At 49.5% G+C, this 15979-nt stretch overlaps 1 protein-coding gene across 1 annotated transcript; it reads right to left on the bottom strand.

Moving 5' to 3' along the window:
* Positions 1-1738: 1738 nt before the first annotated feature.
* On the bottom strand, positions 1739-15549 carry PRSS36 (serine protease 36; the record flags this gene model as incomplete). The annotated part of the gene is made up of 15 exons (XM_080912997.1): positions 1739-2023; positions 2280-2401; positions 2476-2738; positions 3009-3150; positions 3242-3479; positions 4332-4495; positions 4588-4826; positions 5170-5299; positions 5412-5661; positions 11019-11185; positions 13829-14109; positions 14400-14562; positions 14960-14995; positions 15178-15213; positions 15516-15549. The coding sequence occupies 15 exons, from the start codon at positions 15547-15549 to the stop codon at positions 1739-1741; spliced, it is 2550 nt and encodes an 849-aa protein (XP_080769123.1).
* Positions 15550-15979: the final 430 nt, after the last annotated feature.

Here is a 15979-nt window from a genome sequence, read left to right as displayed (position 1 = left end):
GTCTACATAGCAAGTTCTAGAATAGCCAAGGCTACATAGAGAAACCCTTCTCTTAAAAAAAAAAAAAAAAAAAAAAAAAAAACACAAAGCTGGGTGTTGTAAAGTAGGTAGGGTAGAAGTTCAGGGAAGGGACTGGGGCAATGGCTCAGTGATAAAACAATTGCTGTGTAAGCAGAGAGACCCAGGTTCAGGTCCCCAGCTTTATGTAAAAGGTGAGTGTGCTGCCTCACAGTTGCAACTTCTTCCCACCAGGACAGTCCTGGGTGGGAGACGGCAGACCCTGGGGCTTCGCTAGCCAGCCAGTCTACATGAAACCGCAAGGTCCAGGTTAAGTGAGACCCTGCCTCAAGACAGGGTGGGCAGCAGCAGCCTCCGAATTTGCTTGTGCGGGTGCATGTGTGTGTATGTACACACAAGTAACAGGAACACAGAAAGAGTTCTCGGACAGGCAGCCCACGTGACTGCAGTCAGTGGGTACGGATAGGGGTTAGGCTTAAGTTTGAGGAAAAATTGACCCTTACTTCCTCTACTGTCTTCGAGAAGCCTAGGCCTCTGGATTCCAGCCCAGCCCTGTCGGAGAATTCCTGGAGGGGGTGAGTTCGAGTGGTTGACTTCGGAGGGAGGGGCAAGACTTTGGGAGTCACGTGTGGTTTGTTTAGGGAAAGGATGAGGCAGATTCTGTGTGGAGTATAGAGAGCAGGTGGGTGTATGCACTCCCTGGAGGGCCTGGAGAATATTCACTGTGGTTCCTAACAATGAAGGAAAAGCCTTTAATATCAGCTACTCTTTTCGGTCTCCTGGGGCTGGCCACCTTCCAGTTTACTCTAGGTCTCCCTTCCCTATTCTCTGCCTGTATAATAGACTGGGGCCCCATCCCCACCCCAACTCTAGAAGTAAACCCTGCTCATGCATCAAGACTTCCAAGTGTTCTTCAGTTCTATATTAGCTGTCTTTATGTGCTCAAACCTCACTTCTCCTCTGACCCTAGTCAAGGAGTATTTAGATGCTATTGGGAGCGCTCGGGGAACTTATTGTTTTAGGCTCCAGGTGTCATGCTTTGCCAGTTAGCAAGTAATATGGATTGAATTAACTGGTGAGTGACTGGTAGGGGCAGGGGTGGAATTTGCATGTAAGTGGCCTAGCTCCTGGGGGCAATGGTTAGGCCATGCAAGAGGGAGTCTCTTAAAGGGTGTGGAGGTTCTTGTGTTTTGTGGTGTGTGTACATTACACATTAGGGTATATATTTGGGGCTAGCTTTGACATCCCAAGACTTCCTAGTCTCGTACATACAAAGCCAGGGCTGAGGTATGCTGCAGGTGCTGGGGACACTAATTCCAAAGAAGAGGTGACACACAACCAGCTGTACACCTAACCTCCCCCGCCCAGAGGCAGGAATGAGGGAACAGCTGCCACGTTATAGGGGACACATTTCCTGGGATCCCAAGGCCTGACTCACCAAGAGGGTAGAGCCCTATCCTTAGGGCTTTCCCCTTAGCTCTGAGGTGTTCAGCACCTCTGTAGCCTGAGAGATGCCACAAAGCCACGTGTCTGTATTTACATCTTTATTGTCTGTTCCTCCTCCACCCCCAAGGATTCTTAGATTCAGAATAGCCAGCACTGAGGTCCAATTATCTGAAAGCTGATGCAGTTGAGGTGGAAGAGGCCCTCTCCGGCCTGGGAGCTGGCTGGTTGGGTCACATTCCAGCCCTGATGGGCGGGGTAAAGAGGAGCCAGGCTCTCAGTGAGGGATCAGTAGAGCCAGTAGGAGGAGCAGAAGCAGAGGGGCAACCTTAGGGGAGCTTGCAGATCCTGCCAAGTCTTGGGGGCACAGGTCATTGCCTTCAGGAGACCAGTAGGAGGAGTCACTGGGATGAAGAAAATGGGCTTCTCCCACAATTTGTGATATCCAGGTTGCTTCAGGGCCGATGGCTGCAAAGAGCTCCCGGCTACCTCGAACAGCCATGCCCATGAGAACCCAGGGGCCTCCCTCGGTCTGGCACAGGAGGGGAGGTGCTGAGGTTACCTGCAGAGTTGGCGCCAAGGCCAAATGAGTCTGTTACCCTTCCATCTGGCTCTCTTAACTTCCCCAAGGTCCAGTCATAAAGCACTGCGTATCTCACCCTTAGGAATCCTGGTTCCTGGTCTCTCTGAGGTCTAGCTCAGAAATAATGTTTCTATCTGAAACCCAATGCCGAGAAATTCCTATTCTATTTGAATTGGGTCTAGTTGCCCAGAACTACCTTTCCCCTCCCTGGTCCAAGATCCCTAGACCCCTGTACCTCACATCTATCCTCCTGCCCCTCTGTATAGAGGACACAGAAGGTTCCAGGAGTCAGAATGCCCTGATAGAGGCAGTGACAGAGTTGTGGTCCCAAGATGGAGACAGCAGCAGCTACAGGAACTAGAGAGGAGAGAGAGCTGTAAAGGGTTCTGGCCCAAGGATATTCCTTATTCCCATGCCCCAAGGGCTCTCACCTCTGTCCTGTGGGTCCTTCCAGCCCAGAACCCAGCAGCTGGCCCCTGGAGGAATACCTCCTGGGTGTAGGCAGATGGGAAGAGCTGATGGGGAGGGTTCCACCCGAGAGTTCAGCTCCAGTAAGGCTAGCGGGGGTCTAAGTCCTAAATGCCGGGGCAGACGGATACTGGTGACAGAGCGTATCTGGTGGCGCTGTGGAAGGGAGCTGACCCCTGCCCAGCCCAGATATACTTCAATGTAAGGCACCGTTGTAGAGCCCAGCCTGTGAGAATAGGAACCAGTATCAGAACCAGCATCCCGTCTTATTTCTTCCGCAGCGGGTGAAGTCCTTCCCAGCAGAACAGGGCAAAAACAGTCTCTAGGACGACCCACCAACTGCTCTGTGATTTGTCTCTCTCTTCTGTTTTTTTAAATCTAACCAAACCAAAGTGCTTTCCCTGTGCTATGTAAGCCCAAATGTGATGATTTCCTGCTACTGAAAGAACCCTTCATCTCTCACCCAGTTTTCCTCTCCTTGCTAGGAGAGACCCACCTGAGAATACAGTGAGTGGCTGCTAGGACCCAGCCTGGGGCCACCAGAATCCCAGTGCAGACTCTACCACCAGTCACATGCACCTCCGTCAGCCAGGGCCACAGCTCACCAGCTGGAGTGGATTTTGGCCTTAGGCCACAGGCTAGAGAGAGGAGGTGGCCCTGTCAGTGATCTCAAAGCTGCCCCCTAAAGGTCTTGCCAGGATCTAAGAATTAGGAACTCCTGAAGCTCACCACCATGCTCTGTGTGTGGGGGACAAGTCTGTTTCTCAGTCTCCTCCCCTTCGGGGCCCCAGTCCCAGGTTAGCTGGTCCTCCAGGTAAGCTCCCTGAGTCACATGACTGATCCATAGACCATGAGTCTGCATTGGGAAAAAGGCTCGGGGCCGGAGACAACCATTTGAGAGGGTTCTGTATCCAGCCAGGAACCACGTCCCTTCCTCACGACACAGAAGGCTCCAACTTGAATCATTCTGCAGTAAAAAACAATAGTATTGCTCACACGAGTGCAGGCTGCAGGCCTGTAGATCCTTAGCTTTCTGGGCTTTTCTGGGATCCTGATTCTCTTCTGTGCATGAATCCTTCAAGCCAAGTTCCAACACTGATTTGTGTAAAACTCCAGCCCTCACTTGACAAACCCCAATACCTTCTCCCCCAGCCCTCCCCCCTTCTTGTTCGTTTTCAAGACAGGGTTTCTTCCATGTAGCCCTGGCTGTCCTCAAACTCTGAGATCACCTGCCTCTGTCTCCTGAGTGTTAGGATTAAAGACACAATGCACTTGGTCTCAACTGTCTCTTAAAATTGATAAGCTCAGGTTGGGGAATTGGCCCAGTTTGTAAAGCACTTGGTTCACAAAGATCCGGGCCTGGATCCCAACACATTTTTCGAAAGAAGGAATAAACTGGGCGTATCGGTGCAACACTCAGGCAGATCTCTGAGTTTGTTCAAGGCCAGCCTGATCTACAATCTTTTTTTTTTTATTTTTAAATTTTATGTATTTTTATTTTATGCGCATTTGTGTTTTGCCTGCATGAATGCCTGAGTGAGGGTGTCCGATACTGGAGTTACAGGCTGGGAACAGAACTGGAAGAGCAGTCAGTGCCATTTCTCCAGCCCCTACACAGTAAATTCTAAGACAGCTAGGGATACAGAGGGAGGGGGAGTGGAGAAGAGAAAGAAAGAAAGAGAAGGGGGAAAAAAAAGAACAGAAATAATAGTTCTGTCATCACGCGGAGCCGAGAACGCCCCACCCCATTCTAGCTCGTCCCGCCTCCAGCTGGATTCTGGTCAGGACCGGATTTCCGCAGCGAGTTTCTGCCACTCACCCAGCATGGGCCCGCCTCTTCCTCCTCCTGATAGGCGGGGCAAAGCAAGTATGGCGGGTCTCCTGGCGGCGGCACGGACTCCCCCTGGCGGCCGTACAGGCAGTGACACCACCAACTGTTCAACAGCTGCGCCTCCAGCTGCGCGCTGGAGCCTGGGGCGGGTTCTGAGAGAAAGAGCGGCGAGGGGTCGCTTCGGCCGTGTGCTCGCCGCTCCGCCCGCCCCACCCAGTCCGTGGCCCCGCGCCGCCTCGCGCACCCCCGCGTCCCCAGCGAGCCAGGCGACAGCGGCTCCCGGGCAGAAAATAGTGTTCGCGGTGGGGCAGGCACACGGCACTCGGGGCCGCGGTCAGGTTCACGCGCGTCCTCAGCTGCAGCAGTGCCAGGTCCGTAGCGAAGTCTCTGGAAGCGTTCTCGTGCACCACGAGGCGCGCCACTCTCTCCTCCTCCGGACGCGAGGGCAGCAGCACCCGCCAGGTCTCGAAATCGTGGGGTGAGCTGGCAGGGGTGCGGGACTGCTGGATGGGGAGGCTGAGGAGCGTGCGCATTCCGCATACAGGACGCAAACCTAGTTTCCCAGGCTTAGACTGCATCTCTGGGTTGGAATACTTCGTCCAACCTGGAACCTTGACCCTACCCTGTTATTCTCGTTCTCGAGTTCTGAACCGAACCACCTACCCCGCCCTCGCCAGATTCCTGGCTTTGTGTGGGTTCTTTATCTCCCACGACTTCACACCACAAACTGAGTTTCAACTCCCACCCCAAAGGAAGGGCTGAGCCAGTCTTTCAGGCTGATGCGGGGAAAGGAGAAAGAGTGCCGGATGTATGGATTCTCACTCACTCCAGAAAGCAGCTGGCGGGTGCCAAGACCCAGCTGTCAGACACCAGAGCTCCATAGCAGGGTGTAGAGCCCGGTAGCATCACCTGGGCCTCCCAGGGCCAGCTTCCTGGCCTCGGAGCCTTCCCGCACTCTAAGAGATGAGAGGCCTCGGTCAGAGGTCTGCAGAAATCCTTAACCCTTCAGCCTCCACCCCAATTCATATCCGCCCAGCTCAGCTCAGGGTCAGTGCATCTGCCCTTCACCTGGTTGGGCAAAGGTACAGTTTTCTTCTCTGGGATCCCAGGGTCCTGACTGGGGCTTCTGGAGCTGGCTTGGAAAGGCAGGCCCAGGTTCTGAACCCTTCACGTATTCCCGAATCCACGACTCATAGGGAGCTACTGCGGTGAAGACCCCAGGGCGGTTCCTCCTTCCACAGCCAAAGCCAAAACTGGTGATTCCTGCCAGGAACCATCGGCCGCCATCCTCACAAACCAGCGGTCCCCCAGAGTCACCCTAATGATAGATGACTCAAGTCAGAGATTAGTTCAAAAGTTCTCACCCCATTTTGGCCTTATAGTCACTGTCTAGAAACCTTCCTTGAAACTATCTTCACTTTTGTATTATCTACAACTCTAATGAGAAGAAAGCCTGGTAAAGAACCACAGAGTAGCCAAAGCCAAGAGCAGCCAGACAAGGCACCAAGAGGGTCTCATTTGGAGCTAAATGATACTTGTAAATAGTTCATCCCCAAATTGTCTCTGATTTCTAAGGTTTCTAAATCGCAGCTCCCAAAGTTTTGTTTTGGGCTGACCCTAGGGTCTCAACAAATGCTGAGCTCTGTCTGCCCCTTTAAAAAGTAAATCGAGGAAGCTGGGAGGTCAGAAAAGTGCGTTGGATCCCTGGAACTGGAGTTACAGAGGTTGTAATGGTCCTGGGAATTGAACTCTGGCGCTCTGCAAGGGCAGCCAATGCTCTTAACCACAGGCAACTCTTTAGCTCTGATTATTTAAATTTAGATTCAGTTTTAATTTCTCAGCCTCCCATCCCCTTTCCTCCCTCTGTTTTGTTTTAGTTGAGATAGGTCTCATGAAGCCCCAGCTGGCTTCAAGTTCACTGTGTAGCCGACGTTGGTCTCGACTACCTCATGAGTTCTGGAGCTGTAGGCACACACCTTAACTCTCAGCTCCCGTGGTGCTGGCTGAGCCAAGCACTCTAACAGCTGAACTATATGCCCAGTATTTCTTGCTCACTGTTAACTTTTTTTCTTGCTGCAGAGGGAGGGGCAGAAGGAAAGAGAGAAAGAGTATGTTTGGAGGCTCCAGGAATTGAACTTAAGCCACTTGTGTGGCAAACACTTTTCCTCTCTGAACCATCTCACGGGCTCCTTTTTCTTAAGATTGATTTACTTATTTTGTATTTTATTATTATCTTGTGTGTGGGAGGAGCCATGTATCCTACAGCACACATATAGACATCAGTCACGATGGTTGGCTCTCTTCTCTCACCTTCAGTTCCAGGGATGAGACTTGGGTTGTCAGGCTTCTGAGGTAAGTCCTTACCCAGTGAGTCATCTAACCCCCTGTCTGTCTTCCTGCCTTCTGTCCCTGCACATCCACCCCAACAAGGTCTTGATATAGTTCAGCATCACCTTGAACTTGATCTCATGCCTCAGTCTTCCAAGTGCTAGAATTACAGGCCTGGGGCTCCATGTGCAGCTTTACTTTTTTCCTTTTCTTTTTCTTTTTTCTTTTTCACACCACATTTCAAATGTCCAATAGATACATATGACTAGCAGCTATTGTACTGGAAAAGTAACATTTTCCATAATTAAGATTTTTTTTTTTAAGTCAGGGTCTTATATATAGACCTGGCTGGCCTTGAATTCTAGGATCGGCCTGCCTCTGCCTCCTGAGTGCCACAATGTCTGGCCTTTCTGTTTTTAAATTTCTATTTACTTATTTAGTGTGTGTGTGTGCTCAGGTGTCATGGCCAGAGTGTAGAGGTCAAAGAGCAACTCTCAATACTCTGTGGGTCCTGGGAATCAAAATCAGGCTGTAAAGCTGGACAGTAAGAACATGGACTGGCTGAGCCACATTGCCAACCTCAGAAAGTTCAACAAACTCTACAGTAAGGAATATTCAAAGAACTCAAGAAGCTAAACATAAGGAAAACACACAAGCCAATCAAAAAATGGACCACCAAACAGAGAGTTAGTTCTCAAGAGAAGGAACACACACACACACACACACACACACACACACAAAACTAAATGTTTTTAAAAGTGTTCAACATGATTAGCAATAAGGGAAATGCAAGTTAAAACTCCTTTGAGATTCCATCTCACTCCACCCAGAATGAACATTTTCAAAAACAGAAATGACAGATGCTGGTGAGGGTGTGGGGAAATGTAAGCACTAATCTATTATTGTTAGGGGTGGGAATTCAGAAATCCATTGTAGAAACCAGCATGGAGGGCTCTCAGACAGCTACAAGGAGATGTTGCCCATGATCAGAGATCCAGGCGTATGTCCAAAGGACTCCAGGTTCTCCTTCAGAGAGACCTGCCTATCAATGTTCACTGATGTTCCATTCACAGTAGCTAGAAAATGGAATCAACCTAGATGTCCCCTCAACTGATTAATGACTGATGAAAATGTGGTAACTCTACACAATAGGATTTTATTCAGCTGTAAATAAAAGAACTTTGGGGCTGGAGAGATGGGTCAGAGGTTAAGAGCACTGACTGCTCTTCCATAGGTCCCAAGTTCCATTCCCAGAAACCACATGGTGGCTCACAACCATCTGTAATGGGATCCGATGACCTCTCCTGGTGAGTCTGAAGACAGATACAGTGTACTCACATAAAATAAATAAATAAATGAAATTTACAGGAAAGTGGGTAGAACTGCAAAATACTATACTAAGTGAGACTTTGCAAGCCCAGAAAAGATAAATGACACATATTTTTTCTCATCTGTAGACCTATGTTTATTTTAGAGTGTCTATAGTGGTCAGGAAGCTTGAACAGGCTAGTGAGAGAGAGGGAAGAAGCCTAAAGGGGTGAGGGCCTAGAAGAACACGTGCTATAAAAATGGGAGGGTACAGAGGGCTAAACATTAAGTTGGGACACGGATGGGGGGACAGGAGAAAGGAGAAAGTGGGGTAAGTTAACCGAAACTAGAGGTATACAGAAAACCTTTATGGAAACCCAGTACTCTGGGTAAAAATTATAACAGCTTATTCTATAAAGAGTGAGTGTTCTAGGCCAGCCAAGACTATGTAGTAAGATCCTGTCAAAAAATTAAAAAATATATATGTCTGTACTTTTCAAAGGAGTTTGAATGCATATGGACCATGCTTCCCCAAGAAGCCATAGGCTATTAAGTGAAAATCTCAGTGTCAAGTACGACACACTGAGGAACATACTATAGGAACAGCTCCCTATGAATTGTTCATCAGGGAAGCCCTAGAGGCTCCCAAAGCAACACAGACTATTGCAGTTGCTCTTGATTTCCAGCCATATTTCAGAAACGACAACACACTTGAGTTGCAATACACAGAGAAACCAACCTGGAACTAACCAGAAAACATTTTCTCTGATGGCTAGCTTTCATGGTACTATGGAGCCCGGTGGGGAATTTAGTTCATCAGTACTATTACGCAACAGTAAATCCTGACGGCTACAGTGTGAACCTGACAGGCAAGCTGTGTCCATTGATAAACAGTGGTATGAAGGTCATAGAGGTAACCATCTGCTTTCTGATTGGATATCTAAGGAATCCACAGGAAGGATTCTATCCCTGGTAACGTGAACCATGGAGTCATGAGCCCTAGCACGTAATCTACTCTACTCCTGTTGTTTTCCTACATATTATTAAACTGCCTTATAAATATTTATGTTTACCCACATAGATCTGTGCGGCTCTCAACCTTGGTCAGAAAGCTCTGTGCAGTGGACATTAGTTAAATGCAGACATAACTGGCCAGAATGCTGAGACTGGGTGACCATTGAGGGCTTACCACTAGGTGGAACACATGTGTCACCATCCCCTGAATGTTCTCCAGGAAGCAGGGAAGAAAAAGAGGTGGAAAGAACCCAAGAGCCAGAGGATGGGGAGGACTGGTATCAAGTGCTGTCTTCCAGGCGGAGGTGACCATTGTATCCATGAACTCACTCAAGTATACCTACACACAACCTAACTAATGGAATCTGCCAGAGTTTCAGCAGACAGTACTAACTGGACTCAAGCAATTTGCAAAAATAAAAAGAGACGATATGGAGGTAGGCGTGGAAGGGGTGTTGCAGGTTTCTGCCTGGAGAAAGGGGGGAGTTCAGTGTGGATATGATCATTGTACATTGTATTCATGTATGAAATTGTCTAAAAGTAAATAAAAGATATTTGTAGTGAGGGAAATCAAGTAATCAGAGCTGGAGAGATGCCTCTGGGGTTAGCAGAGCATTTGTTTGAGAGGACCCAGGTATGGTTTCCAACATCCACATGGTTGACTCATCTGAAAGTCCAGTTTTAGGAAATCTGGTGCCCTTCTCTGGCCTCTATAGACACTGCACACACACGTGGTACTCATCAGGCAAGCCACACAGAATATTAACAAGATAAATACATATAATTAAAATCTAAACTTTTAAGAGACTGATTATGTCTATGGGTCCTGGAACCTCAGAACCACCTATTTTGTATCCACACCACTACTGTGAGTGCTGGGTTAAATCCTCAAAAAAGTTGTTTCAAATATACTGTTTTGGCCATCAGCCAATTATTTGGAAAATTCCCTCTGTGAAGAATTAATTCATTTTTTTCCCCAATAATTATTTGTTAGGCATCTACTAAGCAACAAGTGTTGTGCTATAGGCTTGGCTTTGGAATAAGAAAAAATAATAGGTACTAGTTTTTTAGATCTTAGTGAAGTCATTAATTGTGGTAAAACGCCTGATGTATTACTGTCATCTTCCAGATATGAAGTTTGGACATTCGGCAAAGTTGAATATCTAAGAGCTGGTGGTGCTGGACGTGTGCAGGGTGTGGATTATGTGGGTGAGGCCATGTCAAGCCAAGCCAAGGCCTTGGAATCATAAGATATTGGCAAAGCTGTGTCCACATATGGGTCATGCTCAAGATGGGTGGCAGAGCTCAACTCGGGAGTCCAAAACAATTGATCAGTGTGTGTAAAGATTAGCAACTGCAGCTTCCTCTGAGAAGTTTGTAGCCCCAGACTACTGGTCTACAGAGACCTCCCCCTGAGACTAGCTAAACCTTGCCACTATGCTATGCCCAATGAACACCTCAAAGTTCCTGGCTACAGTGAGACTCTAACCTCAGTTTGGCTGTATGTGTGCCTGACCTTTCTTCATTCTCTCACTAGCCTTAGTCTGGGTTCACGACCCCTGCCTTATGGGATGCATGGGTGGATATAGCAGCAACTGACACTTGGGCGTCTGGGGCTTTACTGTGTCATAGTAGATAGTATCCATGTACAGAGGTACGATGCTGAGTCGTAGCTTCCATACATACATCTTTATGCCAGTCCTACTCATTGATACTCTTGGTTTGAGATAGGGTCTAAGAAGCCTAGGCTGACCACTATGTAGCTCAGACAGGCCCTAAGCGGTTCACTGGGCCTCTCCTCTACTAACCAAGTGCTAAGATTACAAGTGCTTCCTGCTGTACCTGCTCCACTGACTGTCTTTGGGTTTTTGTTTTGTCGCCAGAGATTGAATCTAGCACCTCCTTGGTGCTCAGCTCACACTGTATCCAGGAGCCATACTCCCCAGGCCAGATTCTATTGAAGATGAGGCTCAAACTTTCATCTACTCCTTAGGTGCTTCCTGTAGTTAGGAGACCTGTCCTTACCTGGCAGGTATCCCTTCGTCCCTCTGGATAGCCGGCACACAGCATCCCTGGCAACAGCTGGAAAGTCAGGTTGAATGGGCCAGGTCGGCTGTAGAGACATTGACAGGCAGCCTCTCCCAGCAACTTTAGCTCTACTTCCTGTAGAACCCAGGGGAGAGGCAGAGGGTCTGAGGGCAGAACCAGAGAACAGATACTGTCAGTTAGGTCTGAAACACTTATCTCTCCTTTGCTTTGTTCCTTTCAGCTGCCACGTAGATCAGCATGCCGCTACTGGGTCTGTAGATGTCGCTCAGTTGGTAGGCTGCTTGCTAACATACACAAAGGCTGTGTCCAGTCCCCAGACCTGAATAAACCAGATGTCCTAGCACATGTCTGTAATCCCAGAACTTGGGAACTGGAAAAGGAGAATCCAAAACTCAAGATCATCATCAGCTACATAGCAATGCTAGCTTGGGCTATGTGAGACCCTGCCTTGAGAAAGAAAGATGGCACCCTGACCAGTACTTTCATCACGTCATCTATTGCTAAGACCCAGTGTTACGTTTGGCCCCCGTTAACAGCCAGCGAGAGCTGTTACAGATGACATGGGTTGTGTAATATACAAGGTCTACAGACAATAATGTGTATGTGTCAGAGCTAAAAAAAAAAAAAAAAAAAAAAAAAAATCAAGCTTTCAACCCTGATGTGGAGTGGGTATTTATTCAAAAAACAGAGCAACATTTACACAATGATATCACAAGTATTAGACAAGTATTAGATATGGTCTTGTATCCATTTGCCAAACACAGAAACTGGACTTTAGGATAAGAATCTGAGTGTTAGCTAGGCATGGTGGCACAGCGAATCTCTGAGTTCTTGAGGCCAGCCTGATCTACGGAGTGAGTTCCAGGGCAGTCAGGGCTACATAGAGAAACCCTGAAGCAAAAGACAAACACACACACACACACACACACACACACACACACACACACACACACAAGCAAAAAACCACAACAACAAAGAATCTGGGTGTTGGGAGCTGGAGAGATGGCTCAGTGGTTAAGAGCACTGACTGCTCTTCCAGAGGTCCTGAGTTCAAATCCCAGCAACCACATGGTGACTCACAACCATCTGTAATGAGATCTGATGCCCTTTTCTGGTGTGTCTGAAGACAGCTACAGTGTGCTCATATAAATAAACTTAAATTTAAAAAATTTGGGTGTCATCTCTGTCCCCATTTTAAAAGATTATTTTATGTATATGAGTTTTGCCTGATAGTATACACATCACACGTGTCCCTGGGGTGTGCATACAAAGGTCAGAGAAGGTCACAGGATATTCGGGAACTGGAGTTATGGGGGGTTACATTTGGTTGTAAGCTGCTGTGTGGGTGCTGGGAGCCAGACCTGGGTCCTCTGCCACAGCAGCAACTCCTTTTTAACTACTGAGCCTTCTTTCCAGCCTCCTCGACTCCCCTTTTAACTCCCCTTCCGCACTTAGCTTTCTCACCTGTCTCTATATTCTCAGGGTAACTTCCCAGCGCAGGCACGCAAGCTGAGGCCTCCTGACTGGTCAGTTTCCTAATTCACTCTGTACCTGCTACTTCTAGGAGTAGGATGGATGCAGGCTCAACCCGGGCCCCAGTGCTAGCCTGGGACTCCGGGTATGTAGCACCACTTCCGGCTGCTGCTTTTGTTGTTGCTGCTGTTACTGACGCAGGGTCCCAGTATGCAGCCCTAACTGTTATGGAATTCACTATGTAGAACATTCAGACTTTGAACCCTCAGAGATACATCTGCCTTTGCCTCTAGAGTGCGGAGATTAAAATCATACGCCACTGCAACCAGCCCAGGTGTTACATTTGATGATATGTCTCAGGAGCCAGAGAGGGATAGGGAACGTGAAGAAGTCCTTCCAGACTCACCAGAATCTTGAGAGGTCAAGCTATGGCTAAACCTGTCCTTAGAGCTCAGCGGGAGAAGTTTCGGGGTGGCCTGGGGACCTTGGTAACACCACTGGTTGGCAGTACTCTGTCCTTCGGTATCAGCATTACTTTAAGATCTTCTATATCCAGCCTCAGAATCCTTGTGAGTTTTGCCTCCCGCCACTGGGTGTAGCACCCCAGGTTTTCCCCCAGGGCCTCTATTTAAGGCCTGTTGTCAGTCAGGATGCTCTGACTCTTACCACAGACTTTCTAGGCGCACATAATCACCCTTCACTGTTGGTACCCCTGCAGCTTTGGCTTCTCCTCCCGAAAGCTCCTCTCAAAGCCCCTCGTCCTGGCCAAGTCTGACCAAAGCGGATGTGGAATAGCTATGGGTATGTTTACTAGCGGCAAAGTAACACCGAATGATAGGGGTGGTAGAAAATGAAAAAGCAGTCTGCCCTCGGACACACTGCTAGCCACTGCTGATAGGCTTTACTTGGGTTTTCTCTGCTGAGCCACCCAACACCCCGGGAGCTGTTTTCCTCTTTTCACAGGAGGAAATGTGCAGCGGCGAATGCTTTGTCTGAAAGAGCTGGGATGGAACCCGAATCTGACCTAAATCCAAAAGAGAAAAGAGAGAAAGAAAAAAGAAAGAAAAAAAAAAAAAAAAAAAAAAAAACTGGGAGAAAAGGTGAGACCAGGAATGGGGCAACCTCGGGGTGGGGGGCAGAGGAGGGTACTTAAGAGGAGGTTAGGAATTTTCCGTGGATCAGAATCAAATCTCAGAAGCTCCACCTGGGTCCCGCTGTTTAGGCTCAGCTTCGAGGAGGCAACCAACCTGAGGACCCAGCTTTCAGGGACCCCAGGTCCCACACTTGCAAGGGCGGTGGTGCGCCCCACTCACCAGCTTCCTGGACGTCTCCCCAACCAGTGGCCCAACAGGCAGTTCCGTGAGCGAAGAGGTGCGAGGCACGAGGCAGGCAGACCGGCCGCACGGAGGGGCCCAGCTTGGCTGGAGAGGCCAGGCGCAGCAGAGCCAAGTCTGCGCCCAATTCCACTCTGCTGTAGTTGTCTGGTATCAGGATGGTGGCCACTGAGCGCACGTGCGCTCCTTCCAGGGGCCCGTCCTGGGAGTGCACGCCCAGCAGGACTGACCATTCGTCCGCGGGCTTCAAGGTCCCATTCCTGCTCCATTGCGGGGAAGGGGGTGGGAGGGGAAGGAAAGGGGACTAAGTTGGAGTCAGTCCTTGGAGCTGAAGACTCAGAGCCATCAGGGAGCTAGGGTCAGTAGAAACTCGGGGGGGGGGGGAGCAGATCCAGATTTGGGGTGATACCATGGAGGTTGAAAGGGTCAAATAGGACTTGGAGATGTCAGTGGGAGCGTTGGAAAGATTTCTCTATTCCAGGGTATGAGCAGGGAAGGTTGAGCTGCAGGGCGGGGTTAGCTGTAGAGAGCCCAGACAGACTGTACTCACATCACGAAACAGTGAGCAGCGGAGAGGACCCAGGAAGGAGCGATGAGGGAGCCCCCGCAGATGTGGCCCCCACCTTGATGCAGGCTCACCTGCCATGGCCAAGAGCCAGGATGCGCGTCGGAGCCCCCCACGATTCGGGAAGAGGGTTCAGGGTGGCCGCAGTCTGTAATGGAGACTCCTGGAAGTCAAAGCTCTGTTCGGGTTCCCTTCCTCCCCTAATCCCTTGGACTCCGGAGACCCTGGTAAGGCGGGGACATGGCTCCATCCGCCCTTGAGTTTGCTCCTCTGAACATGAGCAAGACACGGCTGGAGTGCCCGGGAACTTCCGATCCTCTCATGACCTAGCCAGTTTGAAACTTCTTTAGAATTCGAGACAGCCTTTCAGCGCTCAGGAGGCAGAAACAGGTGGATCTCTGAGAGCGTGAGGTTAGCCTGGACTACAGAATGAGTTTCAGAATAGCCAGGACTATAGCGAGTGACCCTGTCTCAAAGGCAAAAACAAAGCAATAAGCAGGCAAACAAAGTAAAACAAGGTCGAAGGCAACCCATGCCTCTCCTACCTAGGTCTTCAAATTCTCCTTGGGTAGGACTGACTACTGGAAGACAGAAGATACAGAGAGAGAAAGATGCTCCTTACTTCAACGCCAATACTGTCAGCACCCATCTTCCTGCTCTTCCCCGGCTTTTGCTGCCCTCACCCCCAGCTCCCCGTTTCTGCCCTTTGACCTGCCTACACTAAGGCAACTGAACCTAACTGTCCCCAGTCCATCAGTCTTACCCGAGTCCTGGAAGGCTTCTGGGATGGGACTGACCACTGAGAAGACAATAGAGGAGCAAGGAGAGTCTGAAGAGATGATGCTCTTAGGTGTGGCTCTTCCTCCCTCCATCCGAATTTACAGCGTTCCATCGCCCCATGACACCCCGGCTTCCTTCCCCCTTCTGCACAATCTCTCGTGCTCCCGGAATGTCCCTCCCCTCCTTTGGCCACCCTCCCCTTCTCAGCACTCTGCCTACTCCGACACCTCACTGCCACAAAGGATGCAGGATTTATCTTCGGCTTTTCAGCTCTCTAGGGCTGGTATCCAGACTTCTTAAAGCCCCGTCCTCTGAACTTACCCATGATTACAACTGGGAGAAACAGGTGGGACATGGTCTACTAAAGTCAGCTGGAGGCACAGAGGCAGGTAAGAGGTTGACTCCTGCTACCACTCTGTCACCAACTATGTAGTTGGTTCCTCCTGATGGTCCCAGGAGTAGCCCCACCCCCCTGGCTAGAACCCATCTGTGGGAATCTGAGAGGATCTGGGGCTGAAAGGGAAAAGTAGGGAGCTCAAAGGCCCCACCCAGAACTCTGGTACATCTCACATATCTGGAGGCTCAGAATGGAAGTAGGGAAGTGTCCTAGCTCCAGGATCTGTTGGATGTGGGAGAGATGAGCAGAGATGCCTGTGTGTTAAACCAAATAAGATGACTGGTGGTGGGGTGCTGAAAGCACACGCACCGAGTCTGTGAAGAGCAGGACGGGCTGGGCAGTAGCCCCTGGCATGACTCACCTGACACCTCACCCTTGATTGGGGTGT

This window comes from Micromys minutus (assembly GCF_963924665.1).
Source record: "Micromys minutus genome assembly, chromosome: 2".
Classification (NCBI taxonomy): Eukaryota; Metazoa; Chordata; class Mammalia; order Rodentia; family Muridae; genus Micromys; species Micromys minutus.
Note: the sequence above shows the minus strand (reverse complement) of the source record. Positions and strands in the feature narration are given on the sequence as shown.